At 56.6% G+C, this 22838-nt stretch overlaps 7 protein-coding genes across 7 annotated transcripts; 1 reads left to right on the top strand and 6 right to left on the bottom strand.

The window, feature by feature from the left end:
* The first annotated feature begins 596 nt into the window (after positions 1–596).
* B0T26DRAFT_722552 (uncharacterized protein) lies at positions 597–2596 on the top strand. The gene is made up of 2 exons (XM_060442594.1): positions 597–813; positions 959–2596. Exons 1-2 carry the CDS (start codon positions 743–745, stop codon positions 2376–2378), a joined length of 1491 nt encoding a protein of 496 aa, XP_060292990.1. The 5' UTR covers positions 597–742; the 3' UTR covers positions 2379–2596.
* Positions 2597–2885: 289 nt separating this feature from the next.
* Positions 2886–4287, bottom strand: B0T26DRAFT_417742 (major facilitator superfamily domain-containing protein). The gene is made up of 2 exons (XM_060434895.1): positions 3792–4287; positions 2886–3720 (listed from the first exon to the last, which is right to left on the bottom strand). The coding sequence occupies exons 1-2, from the start codon at positions 4158–4160 to the stop codon at positions 2950–2952; spliced, it is 1140 nt and encodes a 379-aa protein (XP_060292989.1). The 5' UTR covers positions 4161–4287; the 3' UTR covers positions 2886–2949.
* On the bottom strand, positions 4288–5386 carry B0T26DRAFT_417741 (uncharacterized protein). Its single transcript, XM_060434894.1, has 2 exons — positions 4594–5386; positions 4288–4495 (listed from the first exon to the last, which is right to left on the bottom strand). The coding sequence occupies exons 1-2, from the start codon at positions 5290–5292 to the stop codon at positions 4415–4417; spliced, it is 780 nt and encodes a 259-aa protein (XP_060292988.1). The 5' UTR covers positions 5293–5386; the 3' UTR covers positions 4288–4414.
* Positions 5387–7028: 1642 nt separating this feature from the next.
* B0T26DRAFT_653827 (ubiquinol-cytochrome C reductase hinge protein-domain-containing protein) lies at positions 7029–7937 on the bottom strand (the record flags this gene model as incomplete). Its single annotated transcript, XM_060438496.1, has 4 exons — positions 7029–7093; positions 7196–7309; positions 7516–7678; positions 7848–7937. The coding sequence occupies 4 exons, from the start codon at positions 7935–7937 to the stop codon at positions 7029–7031; spliced, it is 432 nt and encodes a 143-aa protein (XP_060292987.1).
* Positions 7938–8802: 865 nt separating this feature from the next.
* Positions 8803–9655, bottom strand: B0T26DRAFT_743048 (uncharacterized protein; the record flags this gene model as incomplete). The annotated part of the gene is made up of 2 exons (XM_060444204.1): positions 8803–9330; positions 9410–9655. The coding sequence occupies 2 exons, from the start codon at positions 9653–9655 to the stop codon at positions 8803–8805; spliced, it is 774 nt and encodes a 257-aa protein (XP_060292986.1).
* A 6294-nt stretch (positions 9656–15949) lies between these two features.
* B0T26DRAFT_416966 (uncharacterized protein) lies at positions 15950–19481 on the bottom strand. The gene is made up of 2 exons (XM_060434893.1): positions 17368–19481; positions 15950–17235 (listed from the first exon to the last, which is right to left on the bottom strand). The coding sequence occupies exons 1-2, from the start codon at positions 19350–19352 to the stop codon at positions 16071–16073; spliced, it is 3150 nt and encodes a 1049-aa protein (XP_060292985.1). The 5' UTR covers positions 19353–19481; the 3' UTR covers positions 15950–16070.
* A 1308-nt stretch (positions 19482–20789) lies between these two features.
* On the bottom strand, positions 20790–21935 carry B0T26DRAFT_653164 (Sucrase/ferredoxin-like-domain-containing protein; the record flags this gene model as incomplete). The annotated part of the gene is made up of 2 exons (XM_060438433.1): positions 20790–21527; positions 21612–21935. 2 exons carry the CDS (start codon positions 21933–21935, stop codon positions 20790–20792), a joined length of 1062 nt encoding a protein of 353 aa, XP_060292984.1.
* Positions 21936–22838: the final 903 nt, after the last annotated feature.

The following is a 22838-nucleotide window of genomic DNA, read 5'->3' as shown; positions in this document are numbered from 1 at the left end:
AACCTGATTGGGACAAGTGTGTGGGTCGGCAGACCCCAAACGCTTGCTACGTAGTTTAGCTTCGTAGGGCAGGGAACAGTCGTCTCACCCGTCTCCTCAAGTTGGCGATCATCGGGAAAAAATAAGGTCCACACATCTTGCATCCCCCCACCCGCATGTCTACAGCCTTGACAACCTTGGAAGGAGGTTAGCCCATCAACATACTATGTAAGGTAGGTAGGTACATAATGCACGTGCCAGAGGATGAAGTATACACAAGTACAACGAGCAGAATTAAGGCGATCATTGCCACCCGGACATGCTGTTTGGTTTGCTTAAACTGGTCCTCTTGTTTAGGCTCGTACGGAATAGCAGCCTGCAATAACCGAGGAAAAGTCGCTCAATGGATATGGCATTTCTGCCCATGCCCAACATTTCTCAAGGGGCATCGTGAACTCGGGCCACCGATCCCCACTAAACGCAACGGGCCGGCGCTAAACCGTTGGCCAGTGCTTTTTTCATCACCCACTTTCCTTACCTAACTTAATGTATCCGTACGGAGATCGGAAATGTGAACTCCGCACGGCGTGAAGTCACTCTAGCTAGATATGGAATCCCCGAAAATCCGAAATTCTAGGTCAAAAGCTGGGAGAGAGCGGCGCAAATTCTCCACTTCACTTCGGCATTCTCCCGCTGCGTTGAGACCACCCAACTTTTAAAACAAGGTACGGTAACTACGCGTATACGGTATCTTTTGACAGACATGGCTCCAGCGCCGTGGGAGATCGTACCAAGGCATGAGACCTTGTTTGTTCTGGTCACGGGCGCGAGCAGGTACGTACTGCGGGCAGCGGAAATCCCACCTCCGTCTCCGCCTCCGCATCCGCCTCCGCATCCGCCTCCTACATGCCTTACCTTAGTCCTCGACCGTCAATTGTCCGTCTAGTGCCGCCCGATGCTAACACTTCCTTGCAAATAGCGGTATTGGCTTGGGCATTGGCCAGCGTCTCATCAGCGAATACCTTGCGACACGCTCGCTGTCAGCCCACCTCGTGTTGATCCCCACCGCCCGGAACGTCAAGAAGTCTAATGAGACTGTTTACGCGCTCCGGCAGCATGCCAAGGAGGTCGCCCTAACCTCAACCACTCTCCGCGCCCGCGCTGGTCCCAGCTATGATCCGCGGCAAACCACGCGGCGTATCCATATCCTTAGCGTCCAGCTGGACCTGTGTAACTTTTTGACCGTCCAACAGGCAGCTGACCAGCTCGTCAACGGCACATTGAGCGGCCCGCCTAACGAGGGTGGTGCCGACGACGATGCCGACTTCTTCGAGCCGCTCGTTGATGTGCACATTCCCCGCCTTGACTCTGTCATTCTTAATGCTGGCATCGGCGGCTGGACAGGCATCGACTGGCCCAAGGTTGTCCACAACATTCTGACGCGGGGGATCGTCCAGGCGACGACTTGGCCAACTTTCAAGGCTGCCACTCCCGGCTACCTTATCAACCCGCTCCCTGCGAAGAAGAATGCAGACCAAAGGGATGCCAAAGTTCCTGTTCCACAGTCACGGCCTCAGCCTCAACCTCGGGTTGGAGAGGTGTTTTGCGCCAACGTGTTCGGCCACTACCTCTTTGTGCACGCGGTGACGCCGCTACTCTGGCGGGACTCTGATCCGCTTCCTCCCGGCCGCATCATATGGGAGAGCAGTATTGAACCTGTTTGGGACAGCCTGTCGCTGGATGACTTTCAGGGCATCAAGACGGACGCGGCATACGAAAGCTCAAAGCGGGTGACAGATCTGCTAGCACTTACCTCGTCACTTCCCGCGGCCTGGCCGTTCGTGTCTTCGTGGCTAAAACCCGATAAGAAGGCCAATCCTACCGCAGCAGCCGCTACAAATCCACCAAAAGTCTATGTCGTGCACCCTGGCGTGGTGCAGACGACCATGTTTCCGCTCAACGCCTTCCTGTTCTTCTGGTACCGCGTGGTGCTGTACCTGTCACGCTTCCTCGGTTCGCCGTGGCATCCTATCACGGCTTACAAGGGGGCGTGCGCGCCCGTGTGGTTGGCGCTGCAGGAGCAGGGCGCGCTGGATGCGGTGGGCGCTGAGCGCATCAAGTACGGGTCGAGTACGACCTGGGCGGGCGAGGACCGGGTCAAGATGTCCGAGGTTGAGGGGTGGGGGTGGGACGGCCGCGTTGCGGACCCCAATGTCGCCGTGTCTAAGGATCGCGACACTAGGCTGCTGGGCAAGACCACTGGCCGGAAGCACGGCGCCACTGAACTGAGCGAGGGAAAGCGGGCAGAATTCGAAGCACTTGGCGTTGCTTGCTGGCGGAAGATGGATGAGCTGAGAAAAGAATGGGAAGTTCGTATCCAGAAGAGCACGTCAAACTAATTGTTCTGGGTAACATATACCGTTAGATTTCTTCTTTTTCTTCTACATTCATACATCTACCTAATAATAATTTAATTGATTGGGATGGGAGTGCGAAATTGGGAGACGGAACTAATGGGGTGCTTCCTTGGCACACAGTGTCCACGGATCACATGTATAACTACCTAATGTGGAAGTCGCTTCCAGAATAGACGAAAGACAAAATACATTTACCTAAATGTGGATGGCTCCGTTCATTTGTCTGACTAGTTGATGGATGGATGGCTTATGGGCTTGGTTATATTCACGCTATTGAACGCCGAGATATGCACACCAAGAAACGTCCACGCACACTCCACACCCTGTATCCCATGCGGAACAAAAAGATACGCGGGCAGAGTACGCGGACAAAGAGCCATGGGACGCACTTATTGAGATGCTCAAAAAAACTATTAAACAAGTGAAACCCGTCGGGTTTCTTCACTGCCCTCTCGCCAAGTTGGTCGTGAGAAGAAAGGCCGAAAGTATCCAAGACACCAACGAACCGCCACACCCAGATGTATATGTATCCCTCGACCCCGATCAAACCTATCTATACGGTTTCCCGGCTCCGGGCTAATGCCAACTCGTCTGAGCGAACGCGCCTGAGCCGCAGCTTGTCGGCGCGACCAAACAAGCCGAGACACAGCGGGAGGGGCAGGACAGCCATGGCGACGACGGCGGTGAACACCAGTGCCTTGTGCATGTCGTACGGGGGGGCGGCGCCGGAGCCGGCCTTGAGGGCGCCCGAGATGACGATAAAGATGCCGCCGAGGAGCTGGCCGCCGCTCCACGCGATGGTGGAGGTGACCTCGGGGCTGATGGGGTGGGTCAGCTCAACGAGATACTCGATGACGACGGGGACCATGGAGAAGGAGGCGGCGCCGAGGACGGAGAGGACGACGTAGGGGCCGGCGACGCCAGCGGCGTCGCGGGTGGTGGGCATCCAGATGAAGACCAAATACGAGAGGGCGATGAGCGGAGCGGCGATGCGGATGGCGGGGAGAAACGCCTTGGTGCGGTCGATGATGGGCGAGGTGACGGCCGAGGTCACGAGGCCGACCACGATGAGCAGCGCGCCGGCAATGCCCGCCTCCTCGTCCGAGTAGCCGTGGGGCTCCATGATCTGGTTGATCAGCGACGACACGCTGTTGAAGAAGCCGACATAGACGGCGAACGGCACGAACAGCAGCCAGAACTCGACCTGGCCGAAGAGAATCCGTGCCGAGGCGCCGAGCCCAAGCTTAGGCGTCACGGCTGAGGGCGCAACGGGTGTTGGCGGCGCGGCCGGGATGAAAAAGGAGGGGAGCGCGGAAACGGTCGACTGAGAACACGAATTAACACTTCTGAAGGGAGGATAGGCTAGGAGAGAAAAGGGAGAGATTTTTTCCTTACAATCAGAGACACCCACAGCACCATGGACGGTATATCGCCGGGAGCGTTTACCCAGAAGGGCACAATGAGCTGGCCCAGGGCTGCACCAAAGGGGTTGGCGAGGGTAGTCAGGGCGGTGGCACCCACGCGGCCACGGTTCGTGAACCAGAGGTCCGAGTAACGGGTCGGCGCAGCGAGAACAAAGGGCTGGGCGAGGCCTGTCAAGATCTGGCCGAACATAACAAGACCAAATCTTGCGCCGGCACGGCAGCCGATGTATCGGACCCAGTTCCCGGCCAGGATGAGCGCCGCGGCCGTGACTATGGACGGCTTCGGGCCGAGGTGTAGCACGTAGATAACCAGGGGCATGATGAAGACAAACGAGAACATGAACGCCGTGCTCAGCCAGTTGATAGTAGTCTCGTCGGTGCTAAAGTAATGCGCCGCGTGACCAGAAACAGGCGAAAAGGTGAGCCACTGGATATAATGTCAGCTAGTGTTTGGGCGGCGGCCCCTTTTCCTCTTCCCCACAGCTCAACGCCCGAAGACATATCCAGACGTTTTCAGAAACCCCATCTTTCTCGGAACCGCATAATACGCTCTCAGTGAAATTTTGGTTGGCCGTTGCCCCGATGCAAGTCTAACTATAAACGGCGCGGAGATGCAAGACGGTCCGCTGCCACGTAACGGCTGGCGTGCTTCAACGTCAAGCCCGCCGTTGTTATCTGGAGGAAATACTTGGCTGGAGAATAAAGGGGGACTCAGGGAGGCAGGGCATAGCTTGAATTGTGAGGAGGGAGATAAGCAGGAAAAGGTGACTTACATCCCAACTGGCAATGATATTCAGCAACGTTAGCTGCACCAAGCCAAACCACCGACGCTTGTATACCTTGAACACCTCGGGAGTGGCACTACCCACGTCCAGAGACGCGGGTCTAGCAGGTGCACCGCCAGCGGACGCGGGTGACACGGCGTCTGTGTACGGCATCATCAGGTGGTGGGATGTTCCCCTCTCATGTTGAACCGCAACCGCGTCAGACGAGCCGCGCCCTTTTTTCTTGTTACTGGTGGTGTCGTCATCCTCGTCGTCCTCGTCGGGGCCAGCGGAAGCGGCAGCAGCAACACGCTGCTCCGCAACAACGCCACCACCGCCGACAACGGCCTCATCCTCGTCGCCCTTTAGCGCCTGCCAGCCTGGCCCCTTGGGTGCAGAAATGCTGCCGCCCATTGTTGCGTTGCCACCACTGCTGGTCGTGTTGCTGGTGGTGTCTGGGCCAACACCGACACCGCCTGTTTGTTGAGATGCGCCCGCCTGCTGCTGAGCAAGGGGCTTCTCACTTGAGAATTCGGCCCCATGCGCTGATGCACCTTTTGTCGGCACTGTTGGCTGCTGTTCCTTGTCCTGCTGCTGCTGCTGCTGCTGTTGCTGCTGGGGCCGCAGTGAGGGTGATGTGCCGTTGCCGTTGTCGTCACCGCCGCTGCCGCCTTTTTCATCGCTGCTGTTGTTGGTGCTGAAAGCCATCTGATCCCGCCAAATGGGATCCAAGCAAGCTGACTGTATCCACCTGGCTGTGATATGCTGCGCGGCGGGGCGCGGCGCTGGGATCCGAGCTCAGCAGGGCTCTCCGCGGAATGCACGCCTACAGGCCAGCGGTTGACCAGCTGCTGGGATCGGGGTGCTTAAAACATTCAAGGGTGGGCCCGGATTCTTCAGTGTGAGTTTAATTCATTTCCCCTTTGTTCCGCGGGATCTTTTTTTGTGGTGTTTTGGGCAACCCAACTCACACCAACACCCCCTCGCCAGTGTTTCTTCAGATACGGGTACGTTAGATACCTTGGGTAGCGGCGCCGTCTCGCCTGTAGACGACACACCCGAGGTTCATTTGCCTGCCCCTCCCCTCCTTCCATGTTCGCTTGGCGTTCTTCCTTTTTGGAGAAGGGGGGAGGGCGGCCAGGTCACAAGCACCGCCAAGCAGAGGGCTAGCCGGGCGCCTACCTCGTTCTGGCACCAAGACCGCACCGCTGCAACACCACACAATCAATGTCTCTCTTTTAGGTTATTCACACTTCACACTGAAACTATTCGAGCACGGCACTCGGCACGTCCAGCTGCCGCCCTCTGGACTCTGAGAAACTAACACATGGAAAGCTCGCTTTACGGGATTGCTATGGATTGCTATCTATCAGACATTTACAGCTGAACAAATCCGTGGCCTACGTATGGAAAGCCAACGTGAGCAAAAGCGGTCGCATTAATGGCAAGGGGGCGAGATGAACCTTATCTCCGCTTCTCCAATGATGTTCCAGGAAGCAGGTTCTTGCTAACTCGGGCTATTTGTCTGTCTCGGTGATTCTGAAGCAACATCTCGGCCACCTCCATAAACCTCAAACCACACAACCCACCTCTTCATCTTACAAGCGACAATCGAATTGTCCTTGTTTTGTCGTGCGGCAAACATGAAAAATGAAAACCAAAAGGTCGTTCCAGAAGTATCGCTCGTTGCGCTCGTTGCGCTCGTTACCTGGTGTTTGATGTCTGTTCGTCTATTGTGAGGTTTCTCGTAAACACGACACGATTAAAAGCCATTTGGTCTTTCGTCTTGATGTATAGAAGTGCCCCCCCCTTTGTCTCGTATGTTTTCGTTCCAGATTCTATAAAGTCTTTCTTTTGTGTGACGCTTTGAAGATACCGAGGTTAGCATGCCTATGATATTGGAGCCAGATGCGAGGCCCCTCTTCTCCCTCCCTGTGGCCAGATGTCCAATCACAGAGGAGGCCTCGTGCTCTAGCATGTGAACACGTGCAAGGGTCCCGATACTCAAAACGTAGGCGAGGTATACGGCACTAATAGAGAGAGCTCTTAGAAATCACGACGTCTAAAATTATTCTTTTCGAGTGTGACGGGAAGGGTTATGATACAGACAAGGACCAGAACGGCATGGATGTACTGCCCAGAGCTGAGTGCTGCACCAAGCTTGCCCCTATGAAGGCCGAACATTATACAGGAAGCGCTCCCTCAGCCCCATTACCGTAGATGTGTATGCGTCGCGACAGAACCCATCCGCCTCCCGACGAGGCAAGCCGTCAGTCCCTGTTCTTTCTATGTCGTTCACGCTCGGTTGTTTATCTGGGTAGATTCGAGGGAAAAGAGTAAAACGGGCGTGCCAACGACGACTCTGTCTCAAAATCCGAAATTGTCTGTCGATCGCAAAGAGTTGGGGCCGCCGCTCCACCGGGAGATAGACCGAGGCGAGCCATTTATTTGAGGACGGACCAAAGCTTGGGAGCAGCACACTGGGTAGCACAGTGGGCAAGATGGAAGACTGTGCGACGTGAGGCAATTCCAATGTCAGTAAGAAGGTACTCAAAGGTTTGATAGGCCAACGGGGACCTCCGCGGGGAAACAGGAATTCGAAAACACGTACACTCCTCGACGCAATCCTCCTTGGGGCCGTCGCTGGACGAAGCATTGGTGACGCGGTCGACGCATTCGTCGAAGTGGTGCTTGGCGGGAGCACACTGCTTGGACTCGCGGCATTCTGCAGGCAGGATTCCCCGCTGGTTAGCAGCATTCCCAACCAGATAAACGGCAAGGTGAGGGTTGAGTCGGTGGGCAGCCCGGAGAGTCGTAGTATGGCGATGAATTGGCGCGGTAGTGATGAGGGATCGGAGGGGATGCGGGACTACCGGTCTACGAGACCGTGGCGCAAGAGCGCTCGCTCTCTCTCTGGGGAGATCAACCCACCTTCCTCAAACTTCTCCTTAGGGTCGACAATCTCCTCCTCGTCTTCCTCCTCCTCGTCATCCTCCTCGGCCTCGGCCTCGGCCTCTTCCTCCTCGGCCGGCTCCTCGGTGGCCTCCTCAGCCTTCTCGGACTCGTCCTCCTTGGTCTCGGCAGTCTCCTCCTGCTGTGGGAATGACGGAAAACGATCAGCGGTTATCCTCGATACAGGATGCAAGCCTGCCTGACGCCTTCGCAGTAGACGATGCGCGATCTCGCCAGACTGTGGTCGAGCTTGGGATGCTGCAATGGCTGGGACCTCGACGCTTTGAGGGTGGGAACTCGAGGTGGCCTACCTGTTCCTCCTGCGCGGGAGCCTCGGCGTCAGCGGTCGTCCATGGCGTGGCGGCCTCGACGAGGTCGGTTATAGTGTCCCAGATACCCATGGTGATCGGCCGGGGCGGGGAGTAGTATCAATGGCTAAGTTCGCAGGGGCCTGGACGAGGTTTCCTCGGGCAATTGACGTTGCGCGACGTTGGGAGCTGGCAAAATTCGGGGAGCGAAAATCGTCCAGTCTTCCCAATTGCGGGATTTCGATTGGCCGGAGCTTGTCTTCCGGCTGGTTCCGCGGTCACGTGTTAAGAGCGTTTGTAGGGATCTTCCCGACAGCTTTCTCCAGAAAACCGGGCCGGTACCTGACAGTTTGTAAAGTTTGGAACACGGTGAGAAGGAGGCTGGCAAGAACCGTTGCTGTTTAATAAGATATACCTACTCTTCGGATACCAAACCACGTTCCCGTACGGCAACCACGGTCTCGACCACAGACTCGTCAAAGAATAAATAAGCAGATAAAGTAAGAATGCAGGCCAATATATTCGTGCCTCTATAACCGTATCGCGACAGTTCAACTTCTATTACGAAACCGGAAAGGAAACCGCCATGTTGACAATTTATCAACGGTCCCGCGCTAGAAAGCAATGCATGAATTGTAAAAATGATTTGTTTTGGCAACCAAGAATCAATCTGCCCCAATCTTACAACTCGTCTACTCTCCATTCGAGTAGGCCCGATACTGGTGTGGTATGATTACGAAAACCCGAAAGGAAAAGAAAACAACAAAACACACTCCACACAAAAATCTTCCTCCGATTCAACAATGTAGCAAAACCACACATCTCGTCTCCCGCCATTTCCTCTTCTTCAAAAGGGGCTAGCGGTATGCAGATGCTATTCAGGACCAATGACGTCATAGGCGGCCAGAAAGGTAGGTGAAATCGCACATAGCACCGCCGTCCTATGCCACTCGGGCAATCAATCCCTCTCGGCCTCATCCCGCATGCGCTGTTCGTACTGCATTGCGATAGCCTGAGTTTGCGCTTCAACGTAGTCTGGAGGAGGTTCATTGGGTGTTGGCTGCGGCGGTTGATGCTGGCCTGCCGAGCCCGCGTTCGCCGCCGGGGCCGAGGCCGGGGTGGGGCCGGGAGAGGGGGCGGAGCCGCCGGACGATGGTCCCGGCCCGGACGGACTAACAGAATCGTAAGGAGGCGGTGGCTCAACGTTCTGGCCCGGAATAATCCCTAGTTCCTGTGCGTGGTGCAAACGCTCCTTTAGCCACTCAAACTTTCCCTGGAAGTCGCTGTGGCCGCCGTCCCTGAATATGAATCGAACCTCTATCCGGGGAATATTCATGGGGATTCCTCCACCAGGGACAGGTCTGACAACGCCACCCCAGCTCCAAGGCCCAATCCATGATGATTGAACATGGGTGTCGCTGAAGTTCAAAACAGGGGCGAAGAAGGACTTGAAATCATCCGTGGGTCTCGCCGGAAGGTATATGACCTGCCATCGCAGTGAGCTTAACAACTGTCCAGCTGGCTCGGATAGGGCCCGGCGCCAGGTGGGGGCCAGGCGTGCTTACCCTCTCGTTGGTTATGTAGACAATCCCGCTGTCGCTCTTGACTCCAAAGGGCTCGGTGACCTGGAGCTCACGCGGGGTTGAGATCTCAAGGCCGACGCGGGTTCTCGAAGTGTGCAGGATCTTTTCGCCAGGGATGGGTACGATCTCGCCATCCCTTGTCAGCATGACCCAGCTGTCCTCCTCATTAGCCAGGGCATTCTGGGCCAGGGTCCAGGAGTGCCGCTCGACTAAGAACTGATCGGCCATGACATGAAGAGCAAGAAGAGAACAAGGTGATCCGGGATTGGGAAATGTAGAATGATGCAGGGAGAGAAAGGGGGACCCTTGTCTGGGCTCGGGTGCGGGGAGAGAGAGGCGGCATGGACATGGGGATGAGGGGATGTGGATGGGAAAGGAGATGGGCTCATGGGCAGCCGAGGAAGGGCAAGGCAGACGCACTTTATTGACATATTGAGGGAGCGTGGGTGGCAGGAGGGCCAGCAAGGCCGAGTTCTTCTTGGCCGGCAGGAAGCTTTGATTTGACGGGGGCTTCTGGACTCGCTGCTCTGTTAGCACGCCGCACTCGCAAGGGTTGACACAGTAGCGGGGGGGGGGGGGGGGGGGGGAGGGTGGTTCGTCCGCAAGTCGTGCTGCAGCAGAGCCGAGATCTGGCAGACAGGACGCCGGGTGGCCGTGGGTTTCTGATGGGGGTGGATCCGGCGAGGTGGGCGGGAGGGCTGGCTGACAGCTCAAGGTTCCTTTGGAGCAAGGTTTGTACAGTCCAAGGCTGGGATGATGTGGGTGGTAAGGTACATAGGGAGTGTATAGTGTATGTAGGTAGGTAGCTACATTCATACCTACTTACAGTTGACCGTATTGCCGTTTACCGTCTAGACGATCCAAGCTGGGATTGCTGTTGTGATAGTGCGCAGCTTCGTTAGGCCGTCCTACCTTTCCTATCTACCCACCTAGCACTGCTGGCTGCTTTGCTGCGCCGTGGTGGGGATGGGTGGATGCCCGAAGTAGGTGGGTGGACTGGAGGGGTATACAAGATGGGGGCAGGTACTGTAGGTAGCTAGATTGTTCGAGTTCGGAGCTCGGGATTGTCAGTCAGGTCGCAGGCTAGTTTGACATGCGGAACGGAGTTTGTGTAACGGAAACAAATCTGGTGCTGTACAGACGGTACGGAGGCAAAGCTCGGGAAGCCTCAGACGTCTTTGGGACGGAGTGATGATGGAGGGGTCGAAGCAGTCCCGCCTCCCCCGATCAAAGCGTGCGTGGCGTGGGTGGGCTTGACAGTAGTTAGAGGCCTTAAACCCCGCGCAGCCAATGGGGGGGCTGGTGGGTCCTGTTCTTACAGACAGAGAGTGGAACCAGCGCTGGGTGGGTCCAATTTGCACAATGACGCCTGCCAGCTAGATCTTTGGGAGAATGATACCAGGTAAGCTGCCTCAAGGTACCAAGTATCCAGCACCGCAAATCCAATGGAATAGGTAAGGTATCCATATAGATACAAGCCTTTCCACCTATAGAGAGCAGTAATATAATAAACCAAAAGGCCTCAATTAAAGACTACCAAATTCACGACTGCCCAAAGGAAGAGAAACATTTTAGGGGAGGTGCTGCTCCATGAATCCCAAGCTTTTATAGGTGAAGGCGAAATCCGTATCCGTGCAGGAAATGTCTGAAACCTCCCGTCGCAGATACCACGTACATGTACTGGGTACCACCTTAGGTATTGGGACCTGAGGTATCCGTATTTGCTTCCTGCTCTTGTTGCCTTCGATATATCCATTCATAGATTCACAAGGTACAGAGTATCGCCACGACAGTGTCCAGATTACAGTGCAGTACTTTAAATCTCTAAGATAATTAAGGTGCTACCTGCTAGTAGAGCACGACACCTGAGTAAGCAATTGGCGGGAATGCAGGAAACCAAGAGTGGCGAAAGGAGCTTGTAGGCACCTTCCTAAGGTGGGCATCGGAAGGTAAGGTAGACAGGAAGCTCAGCGTCAAGCTCTCTTAAGCTGTCTTGTTCCCTCCCGTCTCTCGCCGCTGGCGAATTTTAACCATCGAAAGTAGCCACTAGGCGATTCGTTGTCGAGTTATTTCGCCCTCGTCCGTATTCCTCCCCAATCTACGGAGTAACCTACCTTACCTATCTACATCTGCATGCTTCATATGCCCGACCGACCTTCCATGCGTCAAAGAAAACATGGCCACCCTGGTCGCCCTACATGATGATACATTAAGTTCATCCCGGTCGATTCCATGTATCGTGTCTCTGTATTTACGCATTTGCATATGTACAGCACAGTGCATACATGGAATGCTTCGATGTTATATAGAAGCGCCATTGGAGTGCTCGAACCTGCCCACTACGACCATGGACGTTTGGCTCCCGCGATTGCCAAGCTCTGTCGATGGAAAGAAGCGGCCTAGGTGAACGGCTCTACCCTCCCCGAGCTGTCACTACCAGCGGCTTTCTTTGCGTCCCATACTAAGTAGGGCTGCCGTGCCATCAAGCTGAAGTTCCAACCGGCCGGGAATAGAGCTGGCGACGAGACGTTCATATTTGGTCCTCCATGACCAGGGCGTGTCCTGCACCTATTCCAGGTTCCTAGCCCTGTTGTGCGCACTACGACCTCTCATCCCGGGATACGCTGCACCGGACGCTCCACGAGTCTCGGACCTGCCTGTCCTTATTCCTCAAGCACCAGCACCAGTCACGGCGCTGGCACTGTCTCGGAAGCACTGAGTCGCGAGGAAGCGAGTGCTCCGAGCAGTGAGTGACCTGACTGTCCACTTTCCTGCCCAGTACCCGACCTTATCCAGTACCCTGTCCGGTATCCCGTCCAGCATCCTGTCCAGCATCCTGTCCAGCATCCTCAACTGTCCAGCGCAGTTTCCCAGGAACGCCGCCGGGGTCTTCCGCAGCTAGCAGCTCAGGCCAAGGTAGTGCGTCGGTTGGACCGTAGTGTTGACGCACGCGAGACCGGTCTGCATTCTGCAGCAACCAGACAGAGACAGCACAGGAACATGGGCTGCTGGGGTTTTCCGATATTGATAACGAACGATGGATTGGCGGTGGTATGATGGATAAGTGCGGGCGCCGCCGTGGCGTAGACGCAAGGACCGCTCTCTGCTCCTCGCCCGCTCGCCGGTCACCCTTCAGCCCCCTCCGACCCCTCCAAAGCCAGCCACTGCAGATGACCCGAGATGACGAGCTGCGAGGCGCTGTAGAGTGTAGACTCCTTGACGGCCGACTCCAGCTATTCCGCCCTGGACAATCCCAACTCGCCGGCTCCCCTTGCCCCCCCCTCCTTGCCCCCTCCCCGTGTCAGGCCTATCAGGCCGAGTCTCTGCTCACCGAGCATCAGGGGTTCGGTGGGGCTTGCCCGAACAGTCAAGGTCCCGACTTGCCTCACCGCCCGACGACGAGCACGCACGGCACAGAGAGAAAGCGGCGACGAGACTGCCACTGTCCCCCGATAGCTCTATCCGACCGCCCCTTGCCACTCGCATACATAATAGGGCCAAGTGAAAACTTGGAAAGCGAAAACAAGCGTGCCAAATCCTAGATGGGAAACCCCCACTACTTATCCGGCCATGCCGCTTTCAACTCCTGAATCTCGACGCTGCTGCTGTGCGGAGGACTGGATGACTTCCAGGTCCAGTGTTTGGGGGGGGGGGCTGGCGGCGGTCTAGGCGACAGTGTTTTTCTCGAGCTATGTAAAATCCTCGGCTGAGCAGCTACGGAAAAACTACGGCCACTGTCTAGGTACCTCCTCAACTACCGTAGCTTAGTACCTGGCCGCCACCCAGCCGCCCGTGCCACCCGCCCGCCCGCCCGTTAGGTTGGACTCGCTACCGGCTGTCTGGTCTGGCTTGTCCGCTGACCCGCCCTTACCTCCGCGCAATTGAGCCTCTTATGAATTCAGACACCGGCCGCTACGGAACACATGTCGAGCTTGTCATATATCGAGGACGGCTGGTGTTTGAAAAGCGTACCCGTACCACACGCACAGCGCACCGTGGCCTAGACGACTGGCTATCTAGTACTCGGTACGGATAGCTACGTTAGGTTCTTCGTCCTCTTCCCCACCTCTAGCTTGGCTGCAGTAGTTAGTCGCAGTGTCTTGTCAAGTCTAGTTACATAGCATCTCAGGCCCAGTACCCACAGTCTCGGCACCTCTAGTGCCACCTTCTCATCGGATGCGTCTGCAGTCTACGCTCCTTCCAAGGCCGAACATTCCAACGTCGTCCAATGGCAGCTCGCGGGGCAAACACCCTTAGCCCAAGGAACCTCAGCTAAACGGCTTGGTCTTTACTGGAACACTTGCTAGCCGGGGCCAACTAGATGGTAACTTCCAAACACGGCTGTAGTGGTGATGGGCTGCTACTCGCCCAGGGACGTGCTCTGCGTCTCGAAGGACCTGGGATTGACCGAGGCTACAACAATAGGCACGCCTCAAGAGTTGTTCTCCGTCGTGGAAAGAAGCCGGTCAAAGCATCTTTTTGTCCCAGAGTTTCTCGCCTCGAGCCCACAGGTCGACAGCGCCGCCTGAATGAGACCGTTGGCATGGTACGTCCATACCTGGGCACGTGCGTATGGTTTACACCCAAAGCAGAGAATTTTGGTCTCAATGCAGGCTGATATCGATTCGATTCGATTCAACTTGGCCGACTATTCCCAAGCGGTTGGGAAGGAGATCCCTGCACCATTTCCATACCCATCAACAAGAGCAAACCTGGTTCCAGTGAATGACAGCCCAGGCCCCCAGCTGTAGCATACAGCAACCTACTACTGGTTTGCAGCCGGGGAGGTTTTTTTTGGACTGGAAGTCCGGCCTCGACGACGGGCCAAGAGTATGTGGTTACGTCGAGATGATGTTTCCGTTGGCAAATCATACGGCAGTTCGGAGCACTGTCTGCAACTACGAGTGATTCGGGGCCCCGAACAGAATAACCGAATTGATAAAGCGGTCAGTCTAGGGGCAAAAAGTGAGGGCCTAGGCACAGCAGGCTACTGCCTGGTCATGGAAGTCCACTCCCTGGTCACTTTCCACGCCACCAGCGAGTATCAAACATGTCTGGGACAATTCTCGACGCGGTCAAGCTTGCTTTTGGCTGGTTTGTCCAAGAAACTGGCGGTGAAAACGGCGTCGTGGAAAGGTTTCTTTTGACAAAGCCAGCTCATAACATTTACTACTCCGTAGGCAAGAAAGATACTCTGCATTCGGCAGAAGATTCACCGGAGTGATATGTCACCTACCCTAGCCGGACCGCCACCCACATTTTATTCCCACATCTGTTTCCGACTGCCTAGTCGAACGAGACGGACAATGACTGCTTCTCTAGGCATCCTCAGTCCCCCGGCATGCCGCCCCTGCTTAAGGGGAAAGTCGTGTGAGTAGTCAATCAAGAGAGGGGGTTGAGGTATGGGAAACTCGTGACCGACCAGAGACCCCTCATGATTACTCCGTTGGTGAGCTTGTTTATTGTGCGATTGGACGCCGCCCGGAAACGGTGCCTGTGGGAAAGTACAGTACAGGTATATTGATTTAGTTTGCAGCTGACGGGATCAGGATTGCTTAGGTCAGGCTCACCTGCTTGACGGATGGAAATCCTTCCCCAGCCCCTCCTCGCTTTCTCTTGTCTTCTTCGTGGCCTCTGGTCACACGTCGGACCAAATAGCGACCCCAATTGACCATCTATACATGACACACTTACACCTTGTCCCACGTCAGCGACCTCGGGTCTGAAGAAAACAAAGGGGAGTTCTCATCTCGCGGTGCCACAAGCGTGGGGTGTATCAAAATCTGCATATATTCTTACTTTTCGAGGTCCTAGATCTCCTTTGGAACGACTGCGGCGTGGATATCGCGCAAGAACAAGGCCAAAGTGCCATGGTGATTCATTTTCAGCGTACAGTCATAAATTAACATCATTAACTCCCCCCCCACCCTCGACGTTCCCCTTTGGCCCGAGATTGCTGTTGATACGGGACTAGGATGACAAAAAGAGAAGCGTCCTCCGATTGTGGCTTTTTTCCCTTTCGAATGAGCGAAGTCGACTCGTATAGAGAGGGGCACAAATGCCACCATGAAAGCCAAACATCCCTGGCAAGCCTCCCGTATTTTTTTCATTTTCTTCTTCTTTTTCTTTTCCGAATATTCACGCCCTTCAATGCTTGGAAAGCTTGCCACCACGATCGGAGGGTCTTACGAAGCCGCAGAATAGAGTTATTTCGCGGCCAGGTGTACCCCGGTCGCATTTCCCGAGGCCCGAAGAGAAGCATTCACAGCCAACCACGGGCAGACCAAGGGGATAACTCGGCGAGAGCGAGGAAAGTGAGGAACCCTATATCCCGAGCACAGCACGCACAGCAAAACCCTAAATCCATTTCCTGGACAATGAACGCTCCAACGCCGAGATGAGACAACGGAACAGGGGAAGGGGGGGGGGGCCAATCGACTCAATGGCAACCGACAAAAGAGTGCTGCGGATTTCTGGCCGGTTTCCTCGCTCCATACAGCCAAGCTTGGCGCATGCCCTCGACGAGATGAGGGAAGGTTGGGTCGCGTGATGGTCGTGGGCAAGACCCGTGTGTTCCAGACCTGATTCCCCAGCCTCGTGTCTCTCTTTTCTGTTTGATTCATTACTCTTTCATAATTCGTGCTCAAGAAAGCCACGCGTCGTTGCTTTCTTGGGTATGGCCGTTGCCAACGCCAAAGTCGAGCTTGGGTATTTCGAGCTTGGGCACATCTTCGATCTTCTTCTTCGCCCCGCCGCCGCCGCCGCAGCCAGCAGCTCGTTTGACGGGCGAGGTGCTTCGGCTCTCAGGAGGCGGGCCATACCTGACGTCATGTACTGCCCAGCCGTCCTCGGCGGCGGCGGCCACCCAGGTGCGCAGGCCGTCGTGGACTGAGCCGTAGAACTTCTCCTTGCACAGGCGGAGGCTCCCACCCATGCAGCGCTCCCAGCCGGAGATGCGCAGCTCAGCCCGCAGGGCGTTGCGCTCGTGGGTCGTTGGGCCTGTGCATGCCACGATGGCGTTCATTAGGTCCAGGTGGCTGGCCAGATAGTTGGTCGCATCCCACTCGACCCCGCCTACGTAGGGGGCAGCGGGTACCGGCGGGCGTTCTTGGGGAAAGTGACGTGCCATGTAAGCAAGCAGGCGGCTGTCCAGCTCCTTCCCGCAGCCCCCCCCTGTGTTCGGCCGCGAGTTGCCGTCCGCTGGGTCAGCCGTCGTCGTCGTCGTCTGCGGTGCTGGGCCATGTGTGCTCGTCGTTGTGGATGATTCACCTCCCGGAGGAACCCTTGTCGACGAGGCATCAGGGGTCTTATCCTGGGTGGAGGTGGGGTGGGCATGGGTCGGCGGCTTGTCCGACGCCGGTGACGACGCCGACGACGACTGTGACTGCTTCGGCAGCGCAACAATGTTGAGGTTATGCAGGAAGATCCAAAAGACCTCCTTGGTGACCGACACGACCTCCTTGCACCACACCCGATAGGGCCGCTCACGACGCATCTCGAGCACGAAGTCGAGAGGGCGCTCGTCCTCCTTAGCTTCGGGGTCGCGCAGATAGCGCAGCACCGTCTGCGCCCGCGACGTGCGCTCCTCTGGTGGGGCACACTCGATGTACGTGAGCAGCACGGACGTGATGATGCTGCGGGTGGTGAACTCGCTCGGCCCTTTCTTCTCCGGGTCGAAGATCATGTGCAGAAGCGCCGGGAACAGCGTGGCCTGGATGGAGTGAAGGTACTGCAGTGCCAGCGCCGTGGTGCATAGCGCCTTGAGACACAGCAGCGTCTCGTGTAGTAAGGCGTCTTCGTGCTCCTCCCTGTAGAGTGTGGAAAGGGACAAGTCAGTCCAAGCCTTTGGCGCTAGAGAGACAGAATCGAGGCAGTCATGGGGATAGGTACCGGGTAAGGGGGGAGGGGGGTGGGAAGGAGGGCATGTCATGTCTTCTTACCTCCACTCGACTGCCATGATCCGCTGCAACAGCTCAACAATCTCCTTCATGCCGCCTTGGCGAATGAACTCGTCGGTCCAGGCCACCGTCTCGTTACGGAGGAGCAGACGGAGCTTGTGCAGCTTCCCCACCTCGACGAGCTCGGGCTGCTGCACCTTGCGCAAGTATTGCACGAAATCACCGGGCCCCTGCTGGCCCTTGACTTTTGCCAATATCCCACTGCCAAATCCGCCGCCGCCGCCGCCGCTACTGCTGCTGCCGCCGTTCGGTGTCATCTCGCCCGACGGCGAGGCGCCATGCTCGCTCGCGATGCTCTCTGTCGACTTTGTTCGGAAATGCCGACCTAGGCTGCTGTCCGTCTTGAGCTTCTTAGTCGGCGAAGACGACGCGGACTTGTTCTTGCTGCTGCTGCCGCCACCGCCTCTGACTAGCGTTAGGCTCCTGCCTCGCGTGTGCTTTTTCTTCTTGCCGTTGCTGCCATTGCCGTCGTGATCGGATCCCCCTCCTGCGGCCGTGGATGTGGCTGCTACTGCTGCTGCTGCTGCACCACTACCACTCTCTGTCGCTGCTGACGTCTCGCTGCCGTTGGTTCCCGGGCGTTCCGGATTTTGGGCCTGTTGCTGTTGCTGCTGCTGCTGCTGCGTCTCGGCCCAATCCTGCCGCACAAACTCCATTTTGATTGTCTTGTTCAGGTTCCGCATCTTGTACCGCTGGTTCTCGGGGATGTTGCGTCGGTCCAGCATGGCCTCGAGGTGCTCGTCAATGTCCTTGGGGTCGAACAAGACTGGCTCCGCCGCCGCCGCCGCCGCTGCTGCTGCTGCTGCTGACGACGTGGCCGCCAGAGACGTCGTAGATGGTTTCGTTCCCCTGGTCCCCCCCCCTCCAAACCCAGAAAAGGCTTGCTTGAGGCCGCTGCGTGTCATGGCACCCTTGTCCCCGTCCGACTTTCCCCATGTCTGTCCCCTCCGGGCACTCGTGTCGTCCTGTGAATTCCTTGACTCTCCTGCCGCCACGCGCGACCTGCTGTTGGAGTCCTCGACTGGCCGTGTGGCGTAGGGCTGGAATGACTTGGGCTGCAGCTTCTGGAAGCTCTCCTCGCCACTACCTCTCGCGCCGGACCGCTCCGTGGAGCCGCCGCCACCCCCTGGCCTCCTGTTAGCTGTACTAAACGGGTCGTCTCCCGGCCTCGTCTGCTGTTGGCTCGCGAACTGGGCATAGATAGGTGGCGGAGCGGCGCTCATTATGGGGACGCTGACGTGGTCGCTCCCACCCAGCGAGTTGGGCGGCGTGCGGTTCTCCTTGTCCTTTGCGGCTCGGTCCGCGGCTCGGTCCGCGGCGGCGGCGGCGGCTGAGCTGCTGTCTTGGTCCAACAGCAGCTGCTTGAGATTCTTGATTGACTTGGGCCGCGACAAGAGCGCGGCCAGGTTTGTGGATGACTTGGCCTTCTTGGGCTTGGTCGGCGACGAAGAAGACGACGACTTGGAGGCCTTGGTGGGGGAGCTTGGTTCCTTGGCAGCGGGTGCGAATGCTTTGAGTGAGATGGTGGCGAAACCAGTTTTTGTCGGCGACGCTGCTGCTGCCTGCTGCTGCTGCTGGCGGTCCTGCTGACGCTGATCACGGTGGCGATGTCGCTCGGGCGACCTCTCTTGCTGATACAGTTGCTGTGCCTGTGGTTGCGGCTGCTGGCGGAGCTCGCTCAGAGCCTGCGGAGGAGGCGCATTGTGGTGGTACCCCATGGCGCCCCCGTTGAAGTCGATTCGGGGCGCGAGGCCCTGCCCTCCCGGCATGACGGTGACATGGGCACTGCTGAGCATGGGCGTAGACGCAGCCGCCAGCGACGATGCTGGCAGGCCGGCGCCGTCCGAGTTGTTCCGCCTGTGGCCGCCGCCCATGATTGATCGCAGGACTGACGACTTGGTGCGCTGGTGGTGCGGTGCTGCAGACGGCGCCGCGCCGCTATTCAGGCCCGCTGCCACTGAAGGCATGGTTGGCTGTTGTTTGTTGTGTTTTCGTTCGTTGCTAGGCTTGGAACGAAGGAAGCGATTACTAGAGACACAAGGATTCCAGAGCTGGCCGTACAAGAATGTCGTTGTAACAAGATATCCCAATAATGCCCGATGCCCAGATGCCAAACAATGTGCTCTAATGAGGCTGGTTATTATTAAACAATGCAAGATCTCCCCGGTGCTGATGCTGATGCCGATGCCGATGCTGATGCGTTGTTGCTGATATGCTCTTCAATTCATGCCATTGCCGGTCGTAAGCGTAAAAGCTGTCGTTTGTTTCGTGCTTGTAGTTCAGTTGTGTGGATGGCCGCTGTCTTTCCAAAGGCACAGGGATATGATTATGGCCAAGCACCCAAAAAGAAAACAAGAAGCCGGGTATGGAGAATTGACTGCTGAAGGAAACCCAAAGCGATTCCAATCGCACTCGGGTCTCGCCTCTCTCTGTTTCTGTATTTGAAATAGAAATGAGAACAGGAAAAGAGACGTTGGGTGTGTGTGTGCGTGTGTGTGTGTGTCCAGAGAATAGTTTCCCAGGTTTAGTTCAGCAAGGTTCGACTGAGAGTCCAGCAGCTGCGTAGCCAATTGGCGCGTTGTTTACCAAGGGGGGGTGGTGGGTGCGATTGGGGTCTGCCGTTGCCTGGGCAATTGTTAGCAGGTTGCTTCTGCTGCCCCGCGCCGCGCCCACAAAACCCTTCCCTCTGGTACTACCAGTGACGCGACCGGACTTGGCAAGGCCAGAGCCAACCTCAACTCCATAAAATGATAGTGGAGCAACCAACAGTCGTCGCTGACGAGTCAAGAACTTGACGCCTCGGGAGATATATGTGGAGGAATTCGTACCTTGGATTACCGCAACAAAAAGAGCAACAACATATGCGGCCTTTTGCAAGGGATGGAGAGGAAAAAATTGAAAATGGTCTTAATGCTGGCGGCAACTGCGACGAACGACAACAACGACAGCTAGCGTGCAAGCATTTCAAAATCAATTTCTACACGCATCCGCATTCTCTAGTCAAACTCAAGGTGGCTCACCCGAAACCTACATAGACACTTATCGTAACCCTGGCCATTTTTCACAGACTCACTGCCTCTTGACGCATACGGTAGATACGGATACCTAGGAATGTGTCTAAACGTCGCAATGCTGTCCAAGTCAGCAAGAATAGAAGAACCAACTATTCTGGTTTTGCGCAACGACAGATAGTAAGTATTGCCCAGTTGACAACTCCCCGTCTAGAAAATAATTGATATAAATATGCCCAGTCTAGTTAAATTTCGCTAGATAATGCACCTTTCAACTGCCCTGTTCGCTTAACATGCAATCGGTCCCGCATGACTTACTCTTGATATATAGTAGGTAGGTTATGTAGGTAGAGAGAGTTTTAGGTGGCAGGCGGGCGGGCACGTCAACAACTTTCACCAGCTCAAAAGCCCCCTAGCGCGATCGAAGCCGCCTCTGAGCTGGCTCTGGGGCTTGACGACCTTGCCCTGCAGGACGGTGAATTTGACGATGCCCTCGCAGTCCTCGGGCCGCACGCGCGCAAGCCAGATGCACTGCGCCGCGCCAACGTCGTCCATTTGTTCTTGTTGCTCCCCCTTTTCTCCTTGCCCTGACTTCTCTCGCGCGGCATTGTCGCCGTCGCCTTTCTTCGCGTCTCGCCCGAAAGCGTCGGGTCGCCGGTAGATCATCATGTTAGCGCTGTACTTGTGGCCGCCGACGTGACTGATGAAGTAGATGCCGACGCCGCCGGGGCGCTCGTCGTCGAGGTCGCGGTACAGGCCGAGTGGCTGCAGGTGGCGCTGGAGCTCCTTGCGGATCAAGGGCGCACTCTGGCCGCAGCGCGCGTCGCGAGTCTTCTGGCTGCACAGCAGGATGAGGGCGTGATGGGGGCAGGGCCGCGTCGTCAGCTCGCGGATAGCAGCCGGCGTACCCTCAGGCAGCGGCGCTGGCAGCGAGGCCGGAAGCTCCACGGGCGCCAGCGGCGACTTGTTGGTCGGCGCTTTGTCAATGACGTCGGTGATAAGCGCGGGGGCCGTCGCGGGGGTCACATTGTCGATGATGGTGAAGGCCGGTAGTAGCAGCACCCGCGTCGGTTCCGAGTATTCGGACGTGTGGTGCGGGGTGGGAATGTTCGACGCCGAGAGCATCAGGCGCTATAGGCGCCAAAGTTTGTCATGTCAGAGCTCGGCATCCAAAGCGCAAGCAGCAGACGAGGCACAGAAAACTAAGGTGCTTACCCCGTTGCTTGGCCCCTTGCAATTGGCAATGGCCTGCATGACGCTCCCCTTCTCGTCGGCCACATCGCGCACCCAGTCAGTCTTGCCTGTGGCCACCAGCACGTGGGTGCTCCAGCCCTTGACCAGGCCAAACAGCTCGTCGCTCTCGTCAATCTTGAAGCCCTTGGGATAGTGCACCGAGCAACTCTCGCAGTCGTGGTCGCAGTCGTCACCGTCGACGGCCTTGTCAACGGCCGGGAAGAGATCGTCGATGCCGGCTTTGGTGCCCGAGTCGCCAATAGCTAGCCTCTTGGCGCTGTTGATCAACGACTTTAGCCCAGCCATTTTTCTTTTCTTCGTCTTTCTGCGCGTTGGGTACAAACTGTGGTCGTTCTATTCGGTTCTCGCAACGGCTGCAACTTCTGCTGCTGCTACGTCTGCGGCGTTTTTATAAGGGGCAAAGCAGCAGCAGCAGCAGAGAGTAAAAGAGAAGGCGAAGAGACCAGACAAGCCAAAAGCTTAGGCAGTTACCGCCTTTTCTCCTGCAGGCCGTCGTTGGAATGGCGGGTCCCGGGCTGTTAATAGATAACTATGGAGCATCGATGCGCGTCCTGTGCGCGCGGATTTGCATCCACCGATAACAACGAAGAGAAAATGCCAAATGCGGAATCCTGGGGGAAGAAAGCTGTTTACTGCTGGCTCTGCCGTCGGTGGTTTCGGAGCTAACAGACGGGGCCCAGCGATGGAAGGCTCGGCCCCTCCGCCCTGACAGGGGACGGGTTGTCGTCAGCTCCCAGGGACCCGCCAGGACGGTACGGAGCCAGCCCTGGGGCTAAGCTGGGCCGCTGGCCGCCTGTGCGGGGAGAATTTGGGGAGGGAGCTGGGGGACGCAAGGTGAGGTGGAGGGGTTCAACAGACTTGGAATTTCAGCAAATTCCATTTATCCCGCCCCGCCTAACCTGTCAAGTGGCAACGACTCAACTCTAAACTTGAAGTCTCGCTTGAAGCAGAATCTGCCAGTGGCACTCTTCTTGGTTGGGACAGACACAGGCAGACACACCAGGAATGCGGTTTTCATCATCTTTCCTTTTGCCGCCACGTTGGAACGGCCCCCTGCTCGACTCGGACTTTGCCAAGACAATATTCGCACCGAGCAGCAAATTCCATTTTCGACTTTTGCGAACGGCATGTAGTGACGCGGCATGCCTCGGGGTTTACAACAGTGCTCCGCGCTCATCGCCGAGCTCC

Source organism: Lasiosphaeria miniovina, assembly GCF_030549165.1.
Source record: "Lasiosphaeria miniovina strain SMH2392-1A chromosome Unknown B0T26scaffold_6, whole genome shotgun sequence".
NCBI classification, from domain to species: Eukaryota; Fungi; Ascomycota; class Sordariomycetes; order Sordariales; family Lasiosphaeriaceae; genus Lasiosphaeria; species Lasiosphaeria miniovina.
The sequence above is the reverse complement of the archived record's forward strand: the minus strand, read 5'-3'. Positions and strand labels throughout refer to the sequence as shown.

Bases quoted from the DNA above. Each gene is read 5' to 3' on its own strand.
- B0T26DRAFT_722552 (XM_060442594.1), top strand. From the start codon at position 743: ATGGCTCCAGCGCCGTGGGAGATCGTACCAAGGCATGAGACCTTGTTT. The intron at 814-958 runs GTACGTACTGCG...CCTTGCAAATAG, and splicing joins CTGGTCACGGGCGCGAGCAG to CGGTATTGGCTTGGGCATTG.
- B0T26DRAFT_417742 (XM_060434895.1), bottom strand. From the start codon at position 4,160: ATGTTCTCGTTTGTCTTCATCATGCCCCTGGTTATCTACGTGCTACAC. The intron at 3,721-3,791 runs GTAAGGAAAAAA...TCGTGTTCTCAG, and splicing joins TGCTGTGGGTGTCTCTGATT to TCGACCGTTTCCGCGCTCCC.
- B0T26DRAFT_417741 (XM_060434894.1), bottom strand. From the start codon at position 5,292: ATGGCTTTCAGCACCAACAACAGCAGCGATGAAAAAGGCGGCAGCGGC. The intron at 4,496-4,593 runs GTAAGTCACCTT...TATTTCCTCCAG, and splicing joins ATATCATTGCCAGTTGGGAT to ATAACAACGGCGGGCTTGAC.
- B0T26DRAFT_416966 (XM_060434893.1), bottom strand. From the start codon at position 19,352: ATGCCTTCAGTGGCAGCGGGCCTGAATAGCGGCGCGGCGCCGTCTGCA. The intron at 17,236-17,367 runs GTAAGAAGACAT...CACACTCTACAG, and splicing joins ATCATGGCAGTCGAGTGGAG to GGAGGAGCACGAAGACGCCT.